The 24,038-nt window shown below is 38.5% G+C and overlaps 1 protein-coding gene across 9 annotated transcripts in view; it reads right to left on the bottom strand.

Moving 5' to 3' along the window:
* Positions 1-24,038, bottom strand: part of DOCK3 (dedicator of cytokinesis 3) — a 205,349-nt gene that overhangs the window by 84,361 nt on the left and 96,950 nt on the right. For all 9 annotated transcript variants that reach the window (XM_062610197.1, XM_062610194.1, XM_062610199.1 and 6 more), the window contains exons 10-13: positions 17,152-17,233; positions 10,699-10,759; positions 7,688-7,835; positions 1,456-1,544 (exon numbers count right to left, since the gene is read on the bottom strand). In XM_062610197.1, the coding sequence (XP_062466181.1) occupies positions 1,456-1,544; positions 7,688-7,835; positions 10,699-10,759; positions 17,152-17,233 (380 nt within the window). The remainder of the gene's footprint in view (positions 1-1,455; positions 1,545-7,687; positions 7,836-10,698; positions 10,760-17,151; positions 17,234-24,038) is intronic.

The following is a 24,038-nucleotide window of genomic DNA, read 5'->3' on the forward strand; positions in this document are numbered from 1 at the left end:
GCTCTTCAATAAAGTTCATGCTTGGCAAAAAAAATAATGAAAGTTTTAGGCAGACACCTGGCCCTGGAAATCAATGCAAACAGCCCAAGTTTCAACGTTATAAATAATTCAGGAAAATGTTTTAATGATAAGCAGCGGATGACCTTAGCTGGAACAGGAAGAACAGCAGGGAAGGAGACCTGCTTTGCATATAATAAAGTTCCAAACCCGAGGACTGTTTTTTTGTTTGCTGTTGTACTTAATACCTTCTACAGGAGTGTGAACTGCATATTCCACTACAACACCTCAATAAACTCCATATGCAAACAAATGAAATTAAGACAATATTCAGGCACCAGTATGCTGACAGAAAGTATTTGGACATCAGTAGGCTGATAAATCAGGCATGTGGTAATGAATGCAAAGTGAGCTGTAATGAAGCAGATCCGCATCCTATGGGCTGGGTCATTTGGGATGGAACAGTAATGATCTCTCTGAATTAGCAAACTGCAGAAATCATTAAATAAGGTAACAAGACAAAATTCACTTTCCACAGTTACCTGTCATTAGCTAGGAAGATAAAAAGGGATTTGAAAGGTGGCAAACCCCCTGCCAAGACAGTTATTCTCATGAACTATGAATTGAAACATTTAGCACTGCAACTATCACAGAGAGTCTTCCTGACAATTAATCTGTCAGCACAAACCCACTGCTTGTTTTCTGGAGAGCCAGGATTTTCTGAGCAGTCAGACAAATGTTAGACAAATTGAACCCCTGGTTTTGCTTCTTTTGACAAGAATGCATGGTACCCTCAGGAGAGCAAGCTCTGGATATGTGTTATACCTGGAATTTTCAAGGGAATACAGGATGAAAAGGAAGACGGTTTCACTCAAGGGAACTCTGATGAATAAAATCTAAATTCTTCATTTCCTGCGGACCCAAGCCTGGTCACAGTGACTTAGTTCAGTGTCACAAAAACCCACTTTTAAAGGAGTTCTGCCAATACTGATTGCTGCTTATGCTGTATCCTCCCATGGGCTAGCAATTTTCAGAAGCATGGTTACACTCAGTAACTGTAACAGCCAATAAACGAATACTCAATGTAAGCTAATACTGTAACAGGCCACTTTCTCTCTTCATTGCTGACCTCTCTCAGGATAAGAATAACACTATGGGTATAACCATGAAGGAAATCTAGCATGCTGAATTAATGCCATTGTCAGCTGTATCAGAGACAGAGAAGTATCAGGTGTTGGTGTTTTCTTACTTCCTGGTTAAACTGACAGACATGATACAGCTTATCACCTGTAAACTGAATGTGAATTAACTTCAGCTGAACTTTTAAATCACCACAAGAAAAATTCGGCTATATATAATCCTGCAACTCACTGAGTTTCTTGGCCATAAATAATTAACAACTTCCTAAAGCAAATCTTCAGCTGATATTATGACAAAAATGTACAAGTCAATATTTACCATAGTTTGAGCTGGGTGCTGTGTATTTGGTGCTGGACTTGCGAATAATGTTTTCATGGATCTGGCACCATTCGTTTTCGTTGTTACACCTAAAATAAAAGAACACTAATTCAAGTTAAAAAGCTTTATGCTGAACCATCTTAGGTCAGGGAAGTCAACTTTGCTGCAGAGACAGCACGAAAGGTTTTGGAAAGGTTGTGGGATTTTTTATGAATGAGAGAAATCCCACATAACTCTTGGTTTTAAAAGTGGAAGACATTCCACAAACAAAACATTCCGAAATGGTTATTCTCCTTTTTATGGACACTTTGGAACCTGTGGTGAATTTTCTGTTACCAAAGCCATTGTTTCACTCTTCATATTGTGACAGAAAGAAGAAAAGTTGGGACATCTTATTTGAATTCTCTGCATGAATTAATTTTAAGCTGAAATTAACTCTTGTCATTTATTACCTTTTTTTTAGTAAGATAAAAAAAAGTTAAAATCAAGAAATAAGTGAAATATGAAAGAATAAATCAAGCCCTGTTTCTTAGTATCTAAGTCTTTTGCTTACCCACAGATTTTACAGAGTTCCTTGAAACATGATGCATCCCCCCCACCCAAGCTGTAAGATGAAGATATATAACACCACAAAGTATACTTCTGTACATACATCATCTTCTGAAGGAGCATTTTTACAACTCTCTGCTCATCTAGATGTAATTTTAAAAAGCATCTTTAAATACTGTTATATTTCATTTCTTATGTTACCATCTGTAAATCCTCAACCCATTCCTAGGACAGAAATTACAATGTAATTATTTGACAATAGATGTCTCATTTTTCCACTCAATATTTTCTCAGCAGGAAAAATTCAGTCATTAATATCAGTTCCATGAGCACATAACAATTTGGTGTGTGGATTGTAACACAAGCAACATTCAGGCAGGACAGCTGGCTGCCCTTGATCAATCAGATTCAAACCTGCTGGATGTGCATCGTACCAAGAGGACCACCTAATGGCAGCACCTATAAACAAAATTGTTCTAATATTTCCTACTAACTTTTATCTTTCCTATTAGGATATGCAATTAAAGGCTCATCTGGAACACAAAGGAGAAGAGGAACAATGGCAACTGGGGAACAACATCTGCTGCAGGAGGATGTTCAGTACATTGTCCAGGTTGAAATCCAGCAAGATCAGTTAGCTTTAAAGACTGAAATGGGCTCCTGCCTTTGGTGATACATGACTCATTACAGGATGCTGGGGAAGAGCATTTGGAGTTGTTCAAGACTATATACAAACTATAGGGAAACAGAAGGATAATGGTATAAAATAGCCCATGCATATGTGGATAGCTTGCTGTCAGTATGCTTGCCTGGCCATGCCCTGTGATGGAACCGAGTGTTTAAAACAACAGACTGGAGGAGTCTGTGCATATGTACGTATGTTTTCCACTAACAAGTTCTTACCCTACTAAGCTAGAAAGGAAAATAGGATGAGGCCTTTGGTGGTGCATGTGTTAGTATTAGCGTGTACTTTCTGCCTGTGTTGATCTGTGTGGCAGGCTCTAAGTGTATGTATGGTGTGTATGCACACACAGAATACAGGCTCAGCCTTGTACCTGGCTGGACCTGGGGGCATGGAGCTGTGGCAGCCTTACTTCTGTCGGGCTACTGGATCCAGCAGCTCCTAACATCTCCCATCACCATTCCAATGCCTTTAGTAATTCTGGAGACTTCAGACTAACTGCATGACATTGTGTGCACTTACATGAGAGTTTCTTTCTGTATGTTTTTTTTATGGCTAACTTCCAATTTCCTCCTCTATTCTTCACTTTTCTCAGGACTGTTTTCTCAAAGTGAAATGTATTATCTTCAAAAACCAAGTTAATAAGAATTATGATGACAACAACGAGATATAACAAAGAGCGGGCAATGCTCTCTACTGCAGCATGATGCTACTCCATCACCATGAAATCAGACGGTATAACTGTGCAGTCTAAAGTCAAACCCATTATCTCTTACTGCTCCAGTCCATGCCTTATGTAGAAATATTCTGAAGTGGACCAACATCACAAAAAAAAATAAAAAAGCCTTCTGTAAATGACTTTATCTATAGCTCTATGGATATTCTCATTACTCTGATGGCAAGATTCTGGAGAGAGAAATTAGGAACACTGCAGCATTTTGGAAATTACATTCAACAGAGATGGCTGAGAGCACCAGAGCAGATGTTTCAATTTCCTTTCCAGTCGTGCAGAACTACAGATTCCTTTTAACAATAACCCCCCAAAAAAGGAATAAAAAACACATGAGCAGAGAGCCAGCAAAGCAGGACGCAGCAAAAGTTCACCTGGATGCTTGAATCTTTCTGGATCTTGGGCACTTGAGTCAGAAGTGCCACACTTCTATTTAGGATCCAAAGCCAGAAAGTACTTTCTTCCATCTTTTTTAATGTCATCTCCTCCCAATTTCATTGAGCATCCCTAATTCCTGTACAGTTGTATTCCATGAACAACAATTTACCCTCCACCACGACTTTTAAAGTTTTGGTTGGTTGTATTCGTTCCCACTACCACTCTTCTCCAAGCTGAAGCTCCACTCATGCTTAATCTCTCTCATAAACTATATTATAACATCAAACATTTTAACTGCTCTGCTCCATACCCTCTGTAACTACTATATCCTTTCTGGGAGGACAGAAACAGATATCCACACAGTAACTCAAGACAGGTCAGCACTGAAGTAAACTTCCAGAACTTAAGAGTATGGCAAATTGACTACATTTGTACTCGCTCAAACAATCTCTCAAAGCCAAAACACAAGAGAGCTAAGACATTAAGGGACAGCACGAAGCCCCTTTCAGTAACTGTGGTGTTCTGTGTCAACTCAGAACTTCGACCAATGTTCAACTTACTTGTTGAAAAAATAATAGTTATCTTCACACTGTCAAGACATTAAAAGTAATTTTTCCTACTGCAAACAGTATTCTCCTTAAGGCAAGAGAGATAACCTCTAGGACAAATTCTGTACCATCCTCCATCCTTACCAATGAGACTACAGAAAGTTTCTAACCTCTGGTAATTCTTTAGTTGCTCAGCCTCTGGAGAACAAGTTAAAACAGATTTTAGCCTCCAGTGACTTATGCCTGCAAATTAACCTGGAACAAAGTTAACCCAAAATCAATGGACTGTGAAGATAGCTTAAAGCTAGTTTTGTACCAACTACCAACATAAGCTGCACTTTACATTTCCTGAACACAAAGAAGAATAATATTCTCCCAAGTTTGAAATGCTGGCCCAAACCCACTTGCTTGTAATGCATTTTATTGTGTTAACATTCTACTTGTCTAAATACCAAATACATTACAAAATCTATTTCTCGTTCAAACAAGAATTTTCTCCTGAGCCATCCATCACCTTTTCAGGTTGGCTGGTTCTACAGTGAATTTACCATTTGGAATGTTTGCCATACTACATCAGACCCTGATGTCAGACAGATGGGGACAGAAATGCGATGTACATTCTCATCCAGCTGGGCAAATAGCAACAACTGAATTAACAAAAGGGAAAGGCATTCAGGCAATACACCACATTAAGAGGTGGGAATTTTAAGAGTTAGTGCTGGAGAAGGAGGAAATAAAAGGACTGTGAGAAAATAGGACAAAATAAATAAAGACAAGATAATATGAAACAGAAATAGGGAAAGTTTTTAGGGGAATGGGAAGACTGACACAAAGAGTTCAATGATGAAAACTTTCCATTAAAGATAAAAAAATCATAAGAAACATGAAAATGGACTGACAATTTAGTTTCCATCTCACTTGTAAAATATTTTATATGTATATTATTAAGAAGAATTATAAAAGTAAACCTTCATGCTTTTACATAATGAGCTTATAACTAGAGCTGTGGTACTATATCCTCTTAGTAAGATTATAACATGACTGTGGGATTAGCAAACAGGAAAATCTGGATTGTGAGAAGGAAGTATTTTTCAGCCATAAATCTTTAACAATAATAAGGCAAGCCGAGAAATACTGGTGAAGTAAATTGATTTTTTTTCCTCACATAAGTATTCCCTCTTGCGGATGCAGCAGAAGTCTCCATTGAAACACCATGTTATTTGTCTCAGCCTTTGTCAGGTTTTCAGTCTCTCAAATTTTTTCCATCTTCTCCCCATGAAAAGGCTTTTCTGGCTGTATGCTGACTGCCTCATTTGTGGCAGCTGTAAGCTTTAGCTTTAGCTAGATAGTGCACAAAAAGAAAGTCTTTTACTGCTTCTTTAAAAATACAAATACACCTCCTTCTTTATTTCATCTTTATGATGTTTTGGGTTGGCCTGAGACATTTTAACAATAATCAAAATGAGAACAGCAGGTAAAAAAATCAGTTCAGCATTTAAGCATTCACATATATAACTTTAAACTTACGAAGGACAAAAATCTGTCATTTCAATTTTAGCCTATAAAAGCAAGAAAGGGTAGGTTAGCTAAAAGAATGTGCAAAGAGAAGATCCAAGTGGGTAAACCTGTGAAAACTTTCTGTCATGGAAGACCAACAACTATGAAAGCTGAAAAATGGATAAGCTGGTGCCCTTCAGATACATCTGTTTTCCCTTCTGAACATTTCTGTTAGATGCTTACAAAGAAACTGCAGTAACATAAAACAATGATGTACAAGACTTATTACAAACCAAAGAAATGACAACAGTGATAAAAAATTACAAGCACCTGATTACAGAGCTGAATTCTGGTATGGGTTCTACTTCCTCTCTGGGATGGCAGTAATGGCTGTGTGTGGATGTTGAAAACAAAGTGTGGGGAAACAGACATGAAGAACAACAGCTGGTATAGACCTACTTAACCATTTCAGTTCGTCCTTTCGGTGGTGCGAAGGGAATCCATATTAACAAAGCACTTCAGATTAAGAGGAAGAAAAGGGAAGCTCTCTATCCTGTGATTTTGTTGACCATAGTACCAAGACTTTGGATTGCTCTAACTGGCTGCAGTACTTTTATTTGTCACTGACAGATAGAGAAATCCAGTAGTTTAGATTTTTCTCTGATTCTTCAGTGAGTAAGAAGCTGAAAATGCATTAAAAGGGCATCAAAAAAGAAATCTGATATTCAGAATGTTCCATTATTGTAAATATTCAAAATGCTGCAGTTCCAGTATATTAACACCATAGCTACAAGGCCAATATTAACATAAACTATATAACCAAAAACCACTGGTTTGAGACAAGCTGAAACTGAACGTTGACAAAACGCCAAGACTATGCAGATTCTATTGAGAAAAAGAAGAAAGATGACAATTTTCTTCCCTGTAACTTTTTTGCTGCAGTTTTCATAACTGTTGGCAAAAAAAGAATGGAAGAACTGACTGAGAGACTTTTCTTTGGACTTGCAGATTTCTAATGCAGGAAGAAATACCCAAGAATCTTTCAGTGAACAGCAAAAGCCATTTTTCATTTACAGGCTCCCTTGAATGTCAAATTTTCTGCTGCTGAATGCACTTCTCAAAGAATAACCCCCCCCAAGTTATCTTAGGACTCAGAACAGTGACTACAGACCACTAAATAATGTCAGTTGTATCTCGGGCAATCTGCAAAGCAGATCATGCCAGTATTTATCCTCACTGACAAGAGACTTAACTATTCCCTGCAGTCTCCAGACAGTTTGTCTGTTGCCTCTTTATTACAAGTGTGAGACCACATTTCACAATAAGAATTTGTTAGTTCAAAGTTCAAAATCACAATAACTGTAGACAGATTCTTGCTCAAAAAATGTTGGCTTTTGGTGAGATTCTGGTCACATGCTGTTGACTTCAGCTGTTTTCTACTTCTTTTGTTGGTCACCATGACTGATAATGAATAGGAGATGGGGCATGAGTACCTACTCCATCAGGAGAAACACTGCATAATTATTTCATTTTCAGTTTAGCAGATTTTAAATAAATCACATTAATAAAAGTGAAGCTCTGCACATCACACGGATTTGGGAAATACTCAGTAATTTCTGAAGCATTTCACATACCTGAAACATCTTTGATAATATTCATTAATTTCTATGAGCTTCTGGAACAATAAAGGAGCAAAACCCAGTGCCAGCAGCACTAGTTCACCTTGTGGGGAGGATAAAGCAGCAAACGCAGTTAACGGCACCTTGATATTTGCTATCTCTTTAGTCTCTCATCACTCAACATATACAAAGTATTTTTCCTAACCTTCTTCCTTTAGGAGTTACTCACGTGTAAACTTTGAGAACAAAATCCTTTTCTTCTTTTATTTCAGAGATAGACTGAAGTACATCCATGATGCTCAGCACTGCACAGCCATAGGGGCGGCGATAGTGTAAATGAGGGGGCCCTTTTTTTGAGTCATTCAGCAACATGCGACCTAAAATTAACAGAAAATTAAATCATGAGAGATTCACACGCAGCCATTTTGTCTGTTCTGTTATCCCTCTGAGCATGCATACCTATAGCAAGTTTCAACTACAGCCTGCAGCCTTTCCTATCCTTCTGCATTGGCTCTGTCTGAGACAGACTTAATTTTCCCCACAGCAGCCCATATAGTGCTGTGCTTTGTACTGGCAGCTAGAAAAGGTGTCGGTAACACATCAGTGTTTTGGCTGCTGCTGAACAGCGCTCGTACAGCATCAAGGCTGTATCTCCAACATTCCCCCCACCTGACCCAGTAGACTGAAGGTGGGTGAGATCCTGAGATGGGACACAGCCACGGCAGCTGATCCAAACTGACCCAAGAGATATTCCTGGGTCATATGATGTCTGCTCAGCAATAAAAGCTACGAGAAAGGAGGAGGAGAGAGGGCATTTGTTATTATGACATTTGTCTTCTGGAGCAACCACTATATGTACCACAGTGCTACTTCCCAGGAAGTGGCTGGATATTGCCAGCTGATGGGAAGTAAAGAATAAATCTTTTGTTTAGCTCTGCTTCCATGCACAGCCTTTCCTGTATTAAACAGCTTTTCTCTTCACCCACAAGGGGTTTTCTACCTTATTTTCTCCCCCACCGTGTCCTGATGAGGAGTGATAAAGCAGTTTGGTGGGTACCTGGTACCCAGCCAAAGTCAACACACCACAACTTCTCACTCTTTTTCTTCTTACACTATTTCAAATCCAGAGGTCCACGTGAACCCACCTGGCTGACTGGGCTACTCTGAATAAGGCACATCACCTCCTTCAGCTAACAGAACACTCAAGGGCAAAGTGAACAGCATCATGTCTGGCCATCTTTGATTTGCAGCTCCATGACACATATTTGTATTCAGCTGGTCTGTCTGACTACAAGTCATCTGTATAATGAGCCAAGAATACAGCTGGTAGTCTCCTCCCTGCATCCACACAGGGACTCACTCTGGTCCTCCCATTGCAGTCCAGTATTTACACTAATTTTCCCTTTATACAGCTGCTTTAAAGAAATGTATTATATATTGTGTCATCTATCATACTTGTCTTGGAGTGTCTAAAGGAGAATTCTGAGGTACAAACCTGCTCAACTTTCTATTGCTAAAGCTATTTTTTAATGGAGTAAAAAACACCAAGACCAGAAAAATCACCATGATAATCTAAGCCAACTGGTAACATTACACATAGTAATTTGTCCAGCACTTCTTGCGTCAAGCTTAAAAACCTGAGCTTGAACTACACTGTATCCTGCAAGCTTCACTTATCATCTCCAGTGATACAGAGTAATTCTAAGCTTTCCACACTTTATAACACAGTGAAGCCAGATAATGAAAAACCAAGCCTTCCACCACCTTTGTGACTTAGAAGGCACATTGTCAGTCACAAGATAGCACAACAAAGCTACAGTTTCACTAAGCCATTTAGACCTTCTGTATTTCAGACAAGGTATCTGAGACTGGTAGTGGATGCAAGTAGTGAATGGGCTGGAATTAGGGTTAAATACCCTTTCACTGCAAACACTACCTAGCCTTTTTTCAGCTGAAAACCTGAAACACGTGACAGAGAGTGCACTACTCAGTTGTTGAGAATAAAACAGCTGAAGAGACTGTTACTCCTATTATATGTTGATAACAGCTTCAGCCTAAATATTTGAAATAAGACACACTTAACATAGGTAAAATTCATACTTGCTCATTTCTCCATGGAAGTACACACATTCATAATTTAGAAGCATTTAACTGCAGCTGTAGTTAACCCTGTTACCAACTCCCTGTACTAACTAATGATACCCTTTTTAACTAGAGCTTTTTTCTACCAAACGCCTTCCATCTAAAAGAGATAGTAGCAATTTAATTCCAATACCAGAAGTTATACAGTCACTCACTTAAACACACTACTGGGCTCAAAAGCCCATCTAGCTGTCCATGAACTACTTTTCAGCACTGCATTATGCCTTGAAAGACACATTCTAAATTCAATTTTAATCATAAACACTTTCCATTCCTGCTACTGCAAATCTCAACAAGAACAAATTAAGCCTAGCTTGGCCTACGAACACTCAGAGAAACCCACTCTATAAAGGGTTTCTAGTCAAGCGAATTAGCAAGGAAGGGCTTTATTCCCTGGGTAGGGTCAGGTCCAGGCACTACACATCCAGATCTCTCCTTCAGACAGCCATATGTGAGCAGCCAAGAGAACCTGAAAAGCAGCAGCGTATGCTGCTAAATGTTGGGCTGCAAGCTTGACAGGCTTCCCACAGGCAGGTACTTCTGCTAATGCTCCTCTCTGGCATCAGTGGGTAGGAAGAACACCTGACAGGTGTGACAGCTTCCCTGCTCTTGTGTTTTAGAGGCATCTTCCTAAACTTGAGTGTGGGTTCTTGGAAGCACTACAGACTCCTACAGAGCAGAAACCGGATTTTTATGTGTATTTGTCTAACAGCCTCTGATTTACTAGATGTGAATGGCCAGGTACGCTGATGTCCCGTCCTGCAAACTAAGTACGTATCATCAGTAAAAAGACCTCATTTTAAATTTTGAAACATTAAACTAAAAGCCTTTTAATTTCTCCATCTTCCCTCAAACATGGCATTTAATCAAGTATTTTGTTTCATACTGAGAAAAAAAAAATCACTGTGAAACAGTCATCAGTAACTTTATAACACTTAGCTACATATGGTCTGAATATTAATCTCAGCAGATAGGCCTGGTGTATAACTGAGTTTTATCACTGGTTAAATCATTATAATGTCAATTAAAAAACACACCTAAAAGTAAGGTAAAACCATAGTTAATTATATATATTTCAAGTTTTAAATCATACTGTACCTATTCGGATTACATGGGCGACTATGTACAAATCCCTCTTCATGTCCTTACTGCTGAGATCCTAAAAGATTGGGAAAAAATAGACATTAAAAAAATTAACTTCCAAAATAAGGGCCTGCAAAACTCCCACAAACAGTAGCAAGGACCACACAGTACTACACTCCATTCATCTAGCTCCTCCATCTTTAATAAGTGAAAGTATTATGATTTCTAATTTACAGACGAGTATAGGATTATAACTGGTTGAATAGTCTTTAAAAGGAAAATAAATTGAAGCTTCTGACTCCAATGATATATCAAAATTCTGGCAAACACTTAAAACATTCATTTAACCCTTAATTCAAACACATTATTAGACTGCATTAAATTTACATGGTAAATTTAAACCCTTGAGTTACCTTAACTGCAACTCTGCTGGCTTCCTTCACCCCATCCCCTGACTGCAGGTCCCAGCCCTGTCTCTAAGCCTTTTCCTTCCCTTCTGCTTTCCTTTTTTTGTCTTTTGACTTCTCATTGTGTAGTCTTTGTGGCACATGATGGCTCCAGAAAAGTCTGCAGCACGACTGCCACAATTCGGATTCAAAATGCATTTTGAACTAACCTCTGTTTTAGGAGTGGATTGGTATAATTCCTCCGAACAAGTAAAAGTCTCAACAGGACAAAAAGTGGAAGAGTCAAGAGACGTGGTTTATTTTAATGCTTGTAAATGTGCTATTCTTTTTCATATGTGTTCATTACACTACAAAAGCAGCAAGGCAGCGTCTCAACCATGAGGTCAGAGAGCTAGAGGCAGCTAGTTCATAGCTAACCTGCTTTAACATTCAAAACTGCTGTCTGGAAATGCTCTCTGCCCCATTCCAACTGCTGAAACATGCCGAGTGATGATTTGAGGAGCAGAGTAGCTGGAAAGGGCCACATTCGGCAAAAAAACCATTCTAATGGTTTAATGACATTTGAAACAGTGATAGTGTATTGGGAAAACTAAGAAATAAATTCAGTTTTAAGATAATTGCTTAGCAAAATACAGGACTTTAAGATCTCTGAAAAGCTATTTTTATGGCAAGCATTCATGTACACGGATGAAAACTCTGAAGTTCCAGGTCAAAACTTAAAAATGAGCTTGAAGAACTGCAAAAACTGGGAAAAGGAGAACCTACAGAGCAAAAAAAGCTGAAGCTAGTGAAGACAAAACAGTATTACTGGCCCTGACAAAGCTTTATTATTAAAGAAAATGAATTAAGAAATATGCATAAAGTACTTTCCAACGATTCACCACTGTGGCATTTTGCCTTCACATGTTTGAAGCTGTCTTAATTGCGATTTCCTTGGCATGTTGTGCTTTTCTCTGATAACATTATAAACAAAGACATTCCCCTCCCTTCTTTTTTTAACTGGAGAAAAGAACTAGGAAACACTTCTTTCTAAAAACATTAGCATTGTTTAAACAAGTTTTCCTTATGGTACTAACCTCCAAGACAAGGAGGTTCTAAACACCACATGTTTGTGTACTATGAGAATATTCATTCATGTTTTAGACTCTGTTGCAAAAGTGCTCTTTGAGCTCTACAACAACAGCTGTTGCCTCTTTCTTCCCTCTGCTAAGTGCTACCATCTTACTGTTACATCCTGACTTACACCAGACAGCCTCCAAATTCTCCCCAGATGTAAAGGGCGGTGCTCCACTCATTTCTCAGGAGAAGAGCAACTGGAAATGCAAAATGATTAATGCATTCTTCCTAAGAATATGGGAGAGCGAAGTGGAAAGAGACATACCCAAAAAGGAGGGCTTCAGCTCAGTTACTGTTGTTTTCCTCCACTCCTCCCCTTACACTGAAGCAACTGACATCACCTCACATCTTCCTCAATTTTTTTGTTGGTTTGTACAAAATGATTTCAACATAAGGCTTTTTAAAAACAGCTCTAGGGCTTCACATATGACTTCACAAACAACTTGAGATGATAGCTATGTGTTCTTCTACCTTTTTTTTTGTTCCCTTTTCAACTGAATACATATCCCAGAAGTAACCGTCCCCTCTAAAATGTACAGCTGTATGGGGACAACACTGATGGATTTGCCTATGCACAGATGTAGCTTGGACTTCTAATACTCTATTTTTTCTTGTGAAAAAGCAATGCAAAAAAATGGAAAAATACCAGGTTCAAATAAAATCTACTATTTTCCTTTAGAAAAAAACACAATTAAATGTATTAAAAGCGCTGTAAAATGAAAAAAATCCAATTTTTACATAAAGGAGGAGGAAATTTTAAACTGTGGACATCTAAGTTCTGTCATTCCTAGTTTGAACTAATTCAGTGAATTAAAAATTGCATTTTGCTGGAAGCTAAGATATGAACTTTAAAAGTCACACAGAAAATTCCTTACCCATGTGACTTGAGAAACCAAATCTCAACTACTGAGATTATGATGGCAATGCACATAAACACTGAGCTTCAGATTAAAGTGACATATAGCACAATAAAATCTGGGCTCACTGACTGAGAGCTAGGCATAAAGAGAATTTATTCTAAGGAGAAGTTTCAGTCCCTTTCAAATACTGTTATATTGCTAAATTACAGCAGGCAAGTAATAAATTCATGGCTGTATCTTCTGACTCCATTTAAAAGGAGCACTGTGTTTCCCTGGGCAGCATATGCAGAGTTGCAAACACACTGCTTGGTATGCTTACTAGCTAGCAGATCATGTCTCTCTGAAGCCAAAGAATTAAGCTATATAAATCTTCTTTACCGTTTTCTCTTCAAGTCTTATTTTGCTGCTGCATGAATAAAGGAACATACTTTCCAGGCTTTCATCACCTAACATACCAACATAGCATATGGTAGGCTTTAGCGTGCACATCTTGGAGAAATTGAAGTTCCATGGTAAGAAGGGATTTGACATAGTTTTAATCTCAGGAGTGCCTGACAATACACTGAAAAAGCAACAAACCTTGGAGGTAGTATTTAATACTCTAGAGAGTAACAGATTTTTGCAAGTATCTGTGATCTGATGGGGAATTTTATTATACTATCAGATTACCAGCTGTAATTAACAGCAATTTAGAGAACTATTTTTTCAAAGGGCAGCTGTCAAAATATCAGGAAATGGAGGGCATGAACATATTGATGGGTTCACACTTCCGTCGCTTTGCAGTTTCACAAAAAATATACTGTGTCACAGTCAAAAGACAAAAAAATGTGGGCCCAGATGGCCTTGTATTTCACTTTGTACAGCAGAGGCTTTTTACAAGGCGAGAAATTCCTACTATGACATGGACAAACACCAAAAAACTCCAGCCCATTTGAGGAATTCTTCAGGTAACTTCTCTCTAGAGAATCCACACACATGACTTAGGACCAGAAGAGGACAAACTAAGTTCATTATTTGCCTGGGTGCAGCAAGTAAACCAATTTCCAGAAAGGTGCTCTTAGGACTGCGTCCACAGGGGAATTATTTCCCATATCCTTCTGAGCTTCTTAAATGCTACTGGTTGATAAGCAAAATAATTTCATAATAATTCTAATTCCATGGCTTGTTAGAAAATCACCTCTTTTCCCCCCACCATACTGGATATGGAAAAATGTTACTCTATAACAATGGTTAGTTTTTTTATCATGCCAGTCCCTATAAAGGTCTAACTGTATGTTAAAAAAACAAACACTACCACCCCCAAATCAGTGACTCCAGGATACCTGACTGCCACTGATCAGTTCTTTTAAGAGCTTTACCAAATTCAGTTGCCAACATCACAGGTGACAGAGTGAGGTATTTAACAAAAACAGCAAGCTTATACTGTGCGGTTACGTTTTAATTCAGACACAGGAATGTTTTCAAAGCATGCATAGGCTGAGGTTTGCTTGAGTGAGCTTTAATCTTCTGAAGAAGCAGTCTTTCACCTTTAGTGCGATATGACAGCAGATGTAAAAACACAACCTAAGTAATTTTGAGATCTCACACAAGGAGACAGCTGAACCCCTAGAAGCAAAAGAGATGGCAGGAAAAGACAGGCATACCTTGAATCATCTGAGATATAGGGCTTCTTGCCTCTGGGAAAGATTAGAGTCTTAGAAAGATACTGTGGGGTGGTGGGGGAGGGTGAGGAAATCAAGAGTCAAAACTAACACAGCCTTAGGAACAAACCTGAAAATTGTAGAACTATCCTATTTTATATGCATTTCAGAATATATAGTTATGATATAATAATATATTGTAGATAATATCTAGAAGTTACGATAATTTCATTGTGGATACAAGGGTTACTCAAAAAGCTGTTATTTGTTGCTCCTTTGCTACATATTTTGGAAAGTTCTTTGAATACACTGATGAAAATATCAGAAGTGTGCTTTTTTTTGTACAATAGATTTCCCAGTTATCATTATTCCTGTTACATAGAGTACACATTCTACCAGCGAGAGTGATAGATAACAAGTCTAAGCACCCCAGAGAGCCACTACTGCAGGAGCTTTGGTATTTTTGTACAGCTAAATTGAAAGGTAGCTTGGGAGTGATCCCTGGTCAGAAAGAGAAGTCCTACAGAGTGGCACCAGTCCGCAATGCTCAGGGCTGGCCTCTTTTATAGTACGCTAGCCCCGTTTGCAACATGCAGCAGGTCTCATCTGGAACGTTGTGCCCCTGATATAGCATATCATTATTCTCTTTGTATCTCTGAAAGCGTGCAAAGACTGGTTTGTAGGTCAGTGGAGCAAAACTGTTTCACACTTCACAGCATGGTGTGAAACAGGATGGTTCTTACATGACCTTTAAGCAGTGTGGCACCAATGTGGATGGGGGAAGTTTGATGGCGAAAATCTTTTTGAGAAGGATGAACCTCAGAGGCCAGAAAGTGCCAAACTTGATATGAACCAGTCTGTGTTGCCTTTTGGGAATAATCCTTAGAGCAGTTCTTCAACCCTGCACTGTTTCGCATGATCCAGACACCAGTGCTGAAGTTTGCTCCCTGGCCACCTTTCTCTGAGAAGAGGGAGATAACTTGGTTTTGAGCTACCAACAGTATAGTCAGTGCCAGGGGCAATACTAAGACACTGTTACCTCTGATGACGTTTAATCAGCTGGTAGCACTTTACTGATGATACCAAAACCAGAACTGCTACTCATGTCAGCATCAGTGTCAGTGCTATTCTTGGACTGACCTGCATCTCATATCCAGATGGAGGCAGAACTGGGCATCCTTATATCCTTACATACATTCTGTTCCTTAAAAGGAGAAATTCAGCTATCTTCCTAAAGGAGAAAAGGGAATGGTGCTGGGAACCATGCCTGTTTCAGCAAGCAGCCCTGCCTGACCTTAGAGGGTTTCACTGCCAGAAGGTAAGTTTATACCAAAGCTGCCTGCCATGTTTTTTTCTTCACTGGAAGTAAAAATACCTCTGTCAAAGAGCTTCTATCATGTGCACTAGCTAAAGGTGCATCACGATGGAAGGTGTTTATCACACTTGGGATCTGAAATCCCTTACAGCTATTCTGTGATGAGCTGTTAAGTTTCAGTGTCTCTAGATTTCCATATTCTTTCTAAGAAGAAGCGGCAGATAAACTCACGGTCTGACACATGATTCTGAGGCAATGTTTAACAGAACTTAAGACCAGCAGAGAATGGATATTGAGGCTTGAAGTTTTTAAAACTACTATCTTGGTATAGCAGCAAAACTATAAAGCAAGAAGGCAGTTAGGTGAGAGGTGAGTCTGAAGGATTAAAAGGAGGTAAATCTTAGTTGGCTATTTTACTCCCAACTGAGGTATCATCTGGTAGAAGCCAGATGGGTAATTCCTTCTCCTGTCTTTCTGGCACAGATGGTTAAAGACTGCTGGTACCGTCGGTCATATCTGCCTTGTGTCAGGACGGGGTAGCTATTGCACAGACCTGCTGCAGAAACTTAGGAAGTCACAGTGTTTCCTTTATCACAACCACCTCTCTGCAGCTCAACTTGGCTGCTGCTTCTGCAGCACATCCCGGTCTGTTCTGTTCCATCCCACACACTGTGCCACAGACCTGGGAAGATGCTGCAGCACCATCTACCTGGGGCTGCTACATGGACTCTTGAATGGGCTATGACAGTAATTTGTTTGGAGAATTTTCTGGGTTTCTGTGTGTGGTGTTGTAGTTGTTTGACAAACTTAGATCCTGGAGAAAGTGCCTTGCTTCACATTCAGGCCAACCTGTGACCTGTTATCTAAGAGTACATGCAATGAAAATACTCAAAATTTCAAACTACAAGCAGGAATAAATGCACTTAAAAGGAAGTACTTCAGTATATTTACTTAGCCAGAAGAATAATTTATATGTCCATTTTCTTTATTAACATTTAATTATAACAAAACTTAAAATCAGTTTCTGTTCCACTCAAATTGGAAAGAAAGAACCGGGTTTTCTCGCCTCAGGGTGACTATATCTACAATCAAACTACTGTAAGGGAAGAAGAAAGGGAACAGACACGTACTGTGAAAAGTGCACACATTCGATCTATCTTCTCCGGGTTTCTGGGGCCTCCATTCTTGTTTAACCTCACCATAAACCTCTCACTAAAAAGCAAACGATATTAAAAAAATTAGTAAGAGCTTCATGTACACACTTCAGCATAAAAATACAGGTAGATTTCTTTTAAAAGATGCACTGGGTTTTATACTTTTTTCTTTTTTTTAAATCCCAAATAATATTGAACAGATATAGATAATAGAACTCACTGATACAGATAACATCACATGGAATAGCATGGAAGACTTTTAATAGCAAGTACTCCGCATGTGAAAACATCACGATGCATATTCATGATGCAATAACATTATAATAAGGTGAATATACAAAGCACAGAATTTGAACATATTACAACTACTTCAGGCAAAAGCTAAGGCGCACTTGCTGAGGAGTACATTGCCTTCGGTAAAACGGAGTTTATTAAAATCCACTCAAAACTACAGGCAACAAGAATACTGATTAAGCAACCTCCTTCCACTATACTATTTATAGAAGCAATATACCAATTCAAACACATCAAGATTCAATTGACAGAAATGCTTATAAATAAAATTAAAGTCTTTTTACAAGCAAAACCGGCACGTGTAGCCAGACTGCAAGATAAATAATCCTTACTATGGATGCTAAACCATGGACATTGATATTATTTCTTAAGACAGAGAATTTCTGTATACAAATAAATTACATGAACAGTTCTAAAAAAGTGTAAGTTTGTAACAGTCTAGTACTGGTACCACCTATACTATAATTACACATACTCACGTGTATGTCACACGTGTGAAATCAAGTCCTTACTAACCCTAACTGTAATTTATCGAACATCGTATCTTAGCCTTTTCACTACAGCATCATGGTGTCCATTCTAAATACTGATATATTTTCAGAATTGCTACTTCCATCACAATTCTGTCACCTTGTTATACACTTTCACACGTTTATTTGCTTCTGTTCATCTTGCTGAGCAATCCAGACTGGGCTCTCTAGCTGTTTCAGTCTCCCTGTTACTCACTATTACCCCAGTCTCCATGCATCCCACAACCTCAGGCAATGATAATTTCAAGTAATCTGCAGCAGATGCTTATAAACCCTGGAGACTGCCAACATGCCCCAAAGGAAACCACAAGAAACAGGTATCTGATGATTCTTGACCTACAACTACTTTTTCAGATGTCAGTTAGTAAGTTAATAATGTTTTAGCAAACATTTATCTTTAATGACATCGTAAAATCTAATATTTTAGTAAGAATTTTATGGTGTATGGAGTACAGTACAATATTACAACATCAGTACATTACAGTAACAGTTACATTACAACTGTATTAGGTGTTCATAGCTACTTCTATCTAACACATAAACCATAAAAAAATTAAGCTACAACTTTCAACATAAGACCTATGTTCAATAAAACCACATTAATTCCACTCTTAACCTTTATCATTATTTTGCTGGCAACTAATTAAGGTTGTGAAACCACACAGTAGCATGCAATTCAAGCAGGATGGCCAAAGTGGCTGCTTCTCCCAGCTGTTTGCTTCAGTCCTTTGTAGCTTCTGCAAAAGGGCCACCTGAACAGGACCTTCAGCACCACATGAGCAATTAAATGCGACAGAAACTCAAATAGGTGTTAGTTTAGTGTCAGTTGCTGGTATTCACCTCAATGAATTTCAGAAGAAGAGCAGGCAGGGCAGTAGCAGTGATGCCCACGGATAAGCTCTAGTTAACACAATGAATAATTGAGACGATAACACACCATCAATTTCCAAACAGGAATCATGCTTGATACCAGCAAAAATATTTAGTAATTTAAAAAGTTATCAACTCATAGTCGCGTTCCTTTCAAACTGCAGCGTCAAGCACCAATATTTCTAACGCCTTTAAAAGTACTGCTTAGGGGGAATTTAATTCATTAAATCCATTTCATTTTAATCCTTGAATTGATTTCACTGTAAAATGTTTCATTTAGAAAGATGAGAAGGTAACACGCATTTCATTTCTGTTACAAGCGTAATTTGTAAAATATGTCTCCTTCCATAAAGAAAAGTAAAATTCCATAAAGAAAACGAACCAGAATCCATGATGAGCTGCAGTCACAGAAGTTACCTTCATAAAGTAAATACTGGTCCTCTTCAAAGCTGAACTTGAAAAAATGACAATGACTGCAGTTTATTTCTTAAGTGTAAATCTTCCAACACCCTCTATGAGCGCACTCAAAAATAACTACTATATTACTATAATAATTACTGTAATTACTAGGTCTGCAGGGGAAAATGCATTCACTAGTGAAGATGTCCATCCAAAAATCAAAATGGAAATCAAAGCTGGCTCACCCATATTTGACTGCAAAGCCCTGCAAGTTATTATGCCTTATATAATAAACACCTGGAATATCTCTTCACTTTCATTGCAGTGGTCAGATCAAGGCTGGTTTTCTTAATTGAGTGGATGACTGATATTTTAAAGGGAAACCACGAGCAGAGCACCAAGCTCTTCTGTGAGATAAAGGATTGATTAGAGAAAGGGAAAAATAGACATTTGAAAATGTACTGCTGACTGAGAGTATTTTCAAATTCTGGGAAAAGTACAGGAAATACATGCTACTATTCAGTACTAGAGAATCATAAGACGTGGGTCACTGATAAACTGAGATGAGGGCAAAACCAGACAAAGCATTAAAACTGCCCTCCATGCAAGAGTCCATCTTACCCTACCAGCATGCTCTCTCCAACAACACCCAGTGGGGGATAATTAGGGAAAAAAAATAGAAGACTAAAAAAAGTATAGGATAATATTCTGCTGATATGTACCAAGAGCTTACACCACAGTGCAGCTCAAGAATAACAGCAATACCTTCAAGTTCAATAGGCCTGGATATACTGAACCCAGAAATGCATTCATGCTTAAAAAATTCTTACTAGCCATTGAGATACTTCGTTAGAGAATGAACTCTGCAGCAATTTATAATACATATATGTGTCATATAAATGCATATATATACATCACAGGATCGTTTGGGTTGGAAAGGGACTTAAGACCATCTACTTCCAACCCCCCTGCCATGGGCAAGGACACCTCACGCTAGACCATGTTGCCCAAGGCTCTGTCCAACCTGGCCTTGAACACTGACAGGGATGGGGCATTTACCACTTCTCTAGGCAGTCTGTTCCTCACCATCTTCATAATAAAGAACTTCTTCCTTAGATCTAACAAGAACTTCCCCTGTTTAAGTTTAAATCATATAACACAACTTACGAATCTAAGAATTAAAACTCATTAAATTGAAGTTCTTCAAGAAACAATGGTAAAGGTATTTTTTTTACCTCCACTGATCTCAATAACAATGTTACATATTTTATTTTAAATCTCGAGTAAGTTTTGTATTTTTGAACTTCCAACACTTTCTTTGAAAAACTATTTCACCACTAGTAAGCACTTAATTTTTATAACTGTAGTTGAATACAATACTGTGCCCTACAGAATCCCGCGCAGGCTGTCCCTTTGACAGTAGCAGTTAAGTCTTTCCTCTGTCTATTTATACTTGATTTATCAGCAATAGTCCTATTGCTTTGTCTGCTTTCAAAACATCAAAAGAGAGGTGTTTTGAAGGCCCATTTCATAGCCTCGTGCAAGGTTTTGCTCCATTAACAAGTATTTTAAAATTTGGAATTCACCCTTTTTCTTGTTACAGCCATGGAGAAAATCTGGTTCCTGTCCTTTGCAAGAAACGAAGCAGACCACCACCTTTTTTACCTGCCTTTTCATCAATTGTTCCCTTATTCCAGCACTACCTGAGTAACAACCTTTAAATTCCTTCCTTTAATTTTCAATCCTCCCCTGAGTCTTCTTGAGTTTGTGTGACTAAATAATTAAGGAACTTTGAGAAAACTGCAGCATTTGAGAATGGGGGAACATGATGAAGAGGCTTTCTGTCAAAGGAGAGATCCACTGACAGGACAAGGAGAATGAAAAGAGAGCAGTGCTAACAGGCAATCTTAAAAGGCTAAGCACCTCAACTTCTCCCACCTTCCCCTGCAGGTCATTTCTCCTAAACTTAGTTTTGTTTCTCATCTCCAGAATGTCTCTCATCTTCAGTATTAGTGTTCAAGAACAGTTTATAACAACTAGTCTAAATATTCCACTAAGGTCTCACTAGTGCTGATATTGTTAGTATACGCTGGAACAGGACTTGAACCTTTTCACACTGTTGACCTATATTACAAATTAGTAAAATGCTCCCTATTTTACAAGTGCAGATTTATTTCTATGTCAAAGCAAACCAGGAAGAATAACCTGTTTGCAATGATCTGAAGATCCAGTGCTTTCAGCTATCATTATAGCTCCTTTTCTTTAAACAGAGACACACACTGAGGGTCAAGAAACCTAAGAGGAATTCAGCCACTTAATTTTTTTATTTTGGCAGCTACTTCCTTTGAAAGAGTTCAGTCTTCAGTGTGTCTATTCCTCAGGATCATCTTCTGCACAACGACAAAAAGCATGCACAGAATCTAGACAAAATTAAAGTCTAGTTTAGTGAGGCAAAAATATCAAATCTGAGTAAACTGCAAATGGAAATAACTGCCCATGTTTCTATGCATTCAACATTATTCTTACTATAATGGAATATTCTCTAATTACTTAAAACAGGCACATGCTACTCTGTTAGAAAACCCTGAAATACATCATAAAGAACATTTAAAAACCCACTATAACTGCCAAATGAGTGGTGGAAATGGAGAATGGGGAGGTATTACAAGTGCTTGATGCAATCTGACTGCTTGATCAAACTACTGTAAAAAAAACTATCTTTCAGCTGCTCTGAAAATACATCAAAACCAGGTCTCTCTTGCATAAAATTGGAGGTAACCACAATGGAGAAAAGAATGAACATTTTACCTTGTTCAGTTCAGACCTAAAATGTGCTATACCAGTAAGTAGCAGTATCTTAAACAAAAGCTTATTTATTCCTCTTGTTCCTACAGGCTATAAGTAATCATCAATTACTTTAACTGCAAGATCTCCTCCTGTGCTAACTCACATCACAGTGAAACCACCTCTTGTGGAGCAATAAGTCAGGTTTTACAATCACTTGCATGATTGATAATTGCTAAAGGTACTCAAAGACAAGAAACATTGCTCTGATAAGCCAAGTAAAATAGCTTCTTGTTCTTTTTCTTGAAAGGATGAAAAATGAAAGGAGTGTAGTGTTTCACTTCTTGGCTTCCTTTAACTGTCTGAAAAGCAGGACCATACTGAACTGGCATCTGTTTCTGCAAAAAGGAAGGAAGCAATCAGTGGCCTGGGACATTACATTTTCAGCATGAAGGAAGGGGCAAACAGGGACAAAATTTACTGTTGGGTGAGCAGGAGTGGCATTATGCCTGGAGGGAGTTTTTCTTGTTGAGGTTGTTTGTGGGGCTTTTTGCATAACATGAGAAGATAACAACAGAAGGCTGGGTAAAAAGCTTGGAATAAAGTAATGAACTCCCCTGTATTAATTACTGTGGGGTTGTAAGGCAAAAATCCTGACTATATATAAATTTCTGAATGCACTGTACATCCATAGATGTAGTAGACTGTAGAGAGACTGCAGTATCAGTTTTCTGTTTGAACTGGAAGCTGATAATAAAGAACATGGATTTAAAAACCACATTCTTTAACAATGCACAGGAGATTGGTTTTCTGAAGCTGAGACAGCGACACACTAGAGTGTCAATGCCCTTAAGGAAAAACTTCACACCTTGTGCCTTTCCCTTGTCTTAAATAGCGGTTCGGTAGCCATTTCTCCCAGAAACAGATGCCTCCTTCCCCCTCTCTATTCCAATATGTCAGGTAAAGTTACAAATCTGTTCCTTTCTTTTTCTTATTTTCCTCAGTGTTTCCTATTTCCAAAGGACAACTGAGGGCACACTGAAAAATCCCAACATCTCTACAAACACCTCAGTCCATTCTCAAAAGCTGTATTTAACTGGGTTTTCAGAATCTAGCACCTGACTAAAAGAACAAAGGTTCTTTTTAAAATACACATTGGTGCTACGACATATGTACCAGTGCTGTGGGCAAAGGGTCGTACGGTAGCTAAGAAGATCATATAATAACTATAACATTTTAGTCCTTGATCTTCTTGCAGTGTCTCCCTGGGTTTCTTTCTCACTCCTCTAGTAGCATGTAAATCCCTCCCTGCATACAAAATACAGATTCAGGAGCAAAAATCTGAAGAGGCTGTCACAGAAGCTAGCAGGAATAAGCTACATACAAATATACTGTGCTCTTCAGCACGGTTCACCTCCTTCCATCATCCTCAGCCCTACCATTTAAGAAATGCTGATAAGCATGACATTATTTAATTTCTTAAATAGTATCACAGAATCATAGAATTGTTAGGGTTGGAAAGGACCTTAAGATCATCCAGTTCCAACCCCCCTGCCGTGGGCAGGGACACCTTACGCTAAATCATATCACCCAAGGCCTCGTCCAACCTGGTCTTGAAAAATCTTCCAGTCTCTTCTTTTACTGAATGCCAATAATTCCAGAATGAAATTTAAGTTGGCATATGAACATCAAACATTTTAAGATGTTACTGTAAAGGCACCGTTTTTTGTCCCAGATAAACCTCGAGAATAAAGCCTATGCACTGCAAGCCCAAGCCACCCAGGACAGACCTCAGCATGAGCTACTCATTTGCTATGAGAAGAGAAATGTTGCCAGCATCTGCCTTAAAGACACTGCAGTCTTGCTGTGCACACCACATTTCAGGCAGCTCACCTCATCAATGCCATGAAATACTGCATTCCCTCTATCACTGTGTGTACAAGCTCTTCAAGGACATTATGCTGACCAGGTGAATGGATTATATTA

Source organism: Pezoporus occidentalis, unplaced genomic scaffold, assembly GCF_034315485.1.
Source record: "Pezoporus occidentalis ecotype Australia unplaced genomic scaffold, CSIRO_AGI_Poc_V1 ctg145, whole genome shotgun sequence".
NCBI classification, from domain to species: Eukaryota; Metazoa; Chordata; class Aves; order Psittaciformes; family Psittacidae; genus Pezoporus; species Pezoporus occidentalis.